Here is a 4,455-nt window from a genome sequence, read left to right as displayed (position 1 = left end):
TGCAATAATGTGCCACCCTGTAGTAGTCATGAACAAAATACACCGTAGCAGGTTCTCCTCGATACTAAGATTAAGCTCTAACATGTGACTGATTTACTTTTTACGGAGATGTTACTTTGATTCACTCATAGTACATTTCTATGTTTTGTGTCGGTTTCGTAACAAAACGAAACAAAACATAGAAATGCGGCACGGCTACGTGGCTCTTCATTTCTAAACGTTCTGTGAGTCAGTTTGTGATTGCTAAGCACTTGAACACTGAACAGAGTTAAAGCCCTATGTAGGACGTCCAACAAATTCATAGAGATCTTAGTTTTAGGTGTTTGACGCCTCCTGAACAGAGTTTAATAACACAAAGTATATTTTTTCTCAGCGTGCTAAAATAAAATGCCAGGTCAACATAAGAGTTCAATTTGACAAATCCAATGTTCGACGTCCCTCCAGAAAGAAATTCAACTGCGTATTAGCCCATTTCTTTTGTTTCTGTATCGGCATAATACACGATCCCATATCTTAGTAATCGAAAGAGCTAAAGGCTGAATAAGAAAGCTTTGCGGTTAGAAACAATTACTGATCGCCCCCTCATATTTAGCTTGTTATATCTCAAGGTTATCGAACGATCATCTTCCGATATGGAGTCAGTCATTTAAATGTGCAGTCAGGCAGAACTGCCTGAATTCATGATCGTAGATAAACATCAGTCCAACTATTGGAGACATAAAAACTTTTCATATCAGAAAAAATGATGATGATATACTTCTACATCATAATCAGTAGAATGACACATTAATTGTTCAAAAAAAGTAATTGTTGAAAAGAGTTACGCATATAATCAAATACTGTAACACAAAATACTTCTATCATAATTTTACTTTTAAAATTTCTACTGCAAAAAATCAATATTGTCACATTAAAGCACGAAATGGTGTGGGTTGACAAACCATATTTGGCAAATGTTCACCATACTTACTGTATATTCTACTTATAAAACAATTAATAAAAATTTCTAGAAGTAGACAGAATGAACATGAAATAACTTTCTTCTTGGGGAAATAATATTAAATCTAATATTAACAGATAAGTTAAAAACTAATAACAGGTCAAGCTTGAAGTACAGTAATTGAATGTAGTGGTTAATAAAAATAAAAACAATAGATTAGTTTGTTAAAAACCAAACATGCATATTGCAACAAAATATAATGAGTGATCTCAGATAATTTAAAGATAAGATAATAAAATAGTCAAAATTGCATTATTAAATGGTGAATATAGTTGGTAGCATGTAGGCAGATATTATTTATGCGTCTGGTAATCTGTTATAAATTAGGAAGTCGACAATGTTGTGCCAAATATCACTATCGTCATATAAATAAGTCATAGATGATTGTAATGAACCCTGCAGGGTATGTCTATGATATTCAAATAAGTACAAAACAATTCCCCAAACGGAAGCAGCAAACAAAGAAAACCAGTTCCTGCCCCCTTCATCCGGGTCAGATGAAGGAAGATATCCTCTTTCAGAACCAAGCCGACACAATCCAAAAATGATACGTGAGAGCAAATACATGTTGATCTGTTATTTATAATTTAAGGGAAGAAAATTATATGATACTCTAGGTTCCCTTTAACCGAGTTATTTTGTATACTGTGTATTACATAAACAGCACCTGTATTTGTTACAAAATAAACATTACAAAAGTTAGCCTATAGTTATAAAGAAGGATTCCATCAGCCACCAAAAATTTACCAACTGACATAAAGAAAAATAAGAATTTGCACAACGCGGATATGCAAAGTACCTTGCGGCCATTTATTTCTGCTAACGCAGATTTACTTCACAGTAACATAAACACAACTTAACACAAGCCTTATAGAATAATAAATAAACAAAGAATTAAACAAGTTTTTGTGTTTATCATGTTTACTGTCATACAATCACCATGTCATACCTGTGTGTTAATAGGGTTATTTTCACCAAAAACCATGTATCCTGCAATCGAGGCTGCAACAATAACTTGCCAAGGTTTTTTCTGACCGCCATGAACACTAGCTTTTTGGTTGTTCAGTTTGGCCAAAACAGTGGTGATAAATTTGTATGAAAAAGTAAAGCATGCCAAATTTCTAGCATGTTGAAAGGTAGCCTTGAGAATAATCTTTATTTTTTCTTTTAACCTACATAACAATATTTTTTATAAATATATTATTAGAAGCTTCATGTTGTAACAGCATATTTAACAAAAATGTAAAACTACGCAAATGTCGAAGGAAAAGAGAAATACACTCACGTTCCTTCCCTAAAAAGAAATGTCATCACGAGGGCATGAGGAAATCGTATCTTCACTCCATAACTGTTAACAAACCAAATTATAAGGTGAAATATTTAATGCACATGAGACAATTTCAAACATAGATATCTGCAGTTTAGTATAATACTGCATTTGAATGTCGGTAGCCAGCGGTACTAACCAAAGTTTTTGATACAAATTAAGAATAACAAATTCTGGCCATTAGGAAATAAGTGTGCACATTTATTTTGTCACATATTCAAATTTAGATGTAAGTATAATTGAAGTTGTACCCCATCTAATGCATGTCACAACTCACGTAATTCCATTTCGAATGCCTTTAAGTAACGCAAGTAGTTCTTGATATTTTCCTGATGCAAGGAGTTGGTTGAAAGCTCGAATTAATGCAGATGCAACCATTGTAAGAGATCAATTTCTTAAAAAATTATCTAGTTTGAAAATTTAAACCTTAAGTATAAAATTAACGAAACAAACGACTATCAGTTTACACACAATATATATTGTAAAAAATTAAAGCCTAATCTTAATGCAATACTATATTTTAACGTCAATAATACATTTTAACACATAAATTTATCTTCAGTCCAGCTTATATGGTAACTAGTTCATGTAAGCATTTATACAGTCCCACATACCTAGGTTGAACAAAATAATAAAATTATAAACATATTTACTATTATTTTGCGAAAAAAAGTAAACATCTAACTAGTTGCAAATTGGTCATAACTAGGGCGATTATTTTTTGACCTAAAAAATGAAAGTTTTTGACCTAAAAATTGAAAATTTTGACAAATTTTGACATTAAAAAACTTTTTTTTGACAAATTTTGACATATGAAGAACTCAAGTAGTTAAATTACGCATTATTGTACTAAAAGTTAAAATTTATTGTAGTAAAGAAGGGAAAAATTGTGACCTCAGACCTAGCCTATTCTGAAAAGAGAAATGAGCTAAATACAAATCACTGCCAAAAATACTGCAACTAAGACACAACAAAAACTGCTCAATACATTTGTCTAAACCAGCGGTTCCCAAACTTTTCTAAAAATTTTGCCTGGCGGACCCTTTGCAATTATTTTGATATTTCGCGGCCCTATAAAAATCAAAGAATGCTATAGGAAAAAATGCAAAAACCACATCAATGAAAGAAAAAGCAAAAACTAACAAATACGGTAAGCCTTTATTGGGATGGGTGCACTTGTTTTGCTGCAGTTAACTCATCGATGTTTGGTTTGGTTTTGGATTGCGCAACTCTCATGTCGTGTACTACATCCACCCTCTGAAACTGCTTTAAAGCTTTAAAGACTAATTCTCATTGCGGATCCTCTGAAACTGCTTTACGGACCCCAGTTTGGGAACCGCTGGTCTAAACTAAAGATACATGAAGTTATTGAACTATCTAAAGCAAAACCGAAGCAAGAGCTGATTCACAATAAGTAGACAATGGGCCATTTACAACAGTATAAAGTAGGCTACAAGGTGTACAATGTAAAATGACAAGTTCACCTACGGTGCAACCTCTACGACACCACGACAATGCAGTTTGTAAACAATTTTGACTTCGTAAAAAATTTTGACTTTGTAAACAATTTTGACAATTTTTGACCTAACGCTGTAAATTTGACAAATATTTGACTTTTTTTGACAAGTCAAAAAATAATCGCTCTAGTCATAACTTAATAATTGGAAATACTGAAGTTCTTGCCTCTTGTGTTAAGCTATGACAACTAGCCAAATTTATGTCCTAATATTTTTTGCAAGGCGAAATGTGTTTACCGATAAAAATAGTATGTGTTTAGGGCATTCCGTTTTTTCTAAAATTGCATAAAGTAACTATATCATCAACCTGTGTACCAATCCCAATCTGATAGTTAATTTGTCTTTTGGTATACAATGCTCACTTTTGCCTGTTGCTAGCAGATGGCTCTATGGTTTATTGGTCAACTTCAGCGAGTATCACAATGAACTTCTGTAGTTTTACATGAATGAGACAAGCTTAGTTTTAAACAATAATTAATTAACTAAGACTGAGATGATTAAAAATTTGGATTATATTTATTTGACTGATAATAGAGTCAATTTTTGTGATGATTTAATGGTCATGAAAGTATTAGTTTGGGTCTGAGAGGATAAGCTTTTGATCAACTTAG

General features: G+C 32.4%; 1 protein-coding gene across 1 annotated transcript; it reads right to left on the bottom strand.

Annotated features, from left to right (window-relative positions):
• Positions 1-338: 338 nt before the first annotated feature.
• Positions 339-2,774, bottom strand: LOC143460891 (peroxisomal membrane protein 4-like). Its single transcript, XM_076958562.1, has 4 exons — positions 2,605-2,774; positions 2,286-2,348; positions 1,950-2,172; positions 339-1,573 (listed from the first exon to the last, which is right to left on the bottom strand). The coding sequence occupies exons 1-4, from the start codon at positions 2,703-2,705 to the stop codon at positions 1,298-1,300; spliced, it is 663 nt and encodes a 220-aa protein (XP_076814677.1). The 5' UTR covers positions 2,706-2,774; the 3' UTR covers positions 339-1,297.
• Between the last annotated feature and the right edge of the window lie 1,681 nt (positions 2,775-4,455).

This window comes from Clavelina lepadiformis, chromosome 5, assembly GCF_947623445.1.
Source record: "Clavelina lepadiformis chromosome 5, kaClaLepa1.1, whole genome shotgun sequence".
Classification (NCBI taxonomy): Eukaryota; Metazoa; Chordata; class Ascidiacea; order Aplousobranchia; family Clavelinidae; genus Clavelina; species Clavelina lepadiformis.
Note: the sequence above shows the minus strand (reverse complement) of the source record. Positions and strands in the feature narration are given on the sequence as shown.

Bases quoted from the DNA above. Each gene is read 5' to 3' on its own strand.
- LOC143460891 (XM_076958562.1), bottom strand. From the start codon at position 2,705: ATGGTTGCATCTGCATTAATTCGAGCTTTCAACCAACTCCTTGCATCA. The intron at 2,173-2,285 runs GTGAGTGTATTT...ATTGTTATGTAG, and splicing joins TTTCTTTTTAGGGAAGGAAC to GTTAAAAGAAAAAATAAAGA. The intron at 1,574-1,949 runs GTATGACATGGT...TATAAATAACAG, and splicing joins ATAACCCTATTAACACACAG to ATCAACATGTATTTGCTCTC.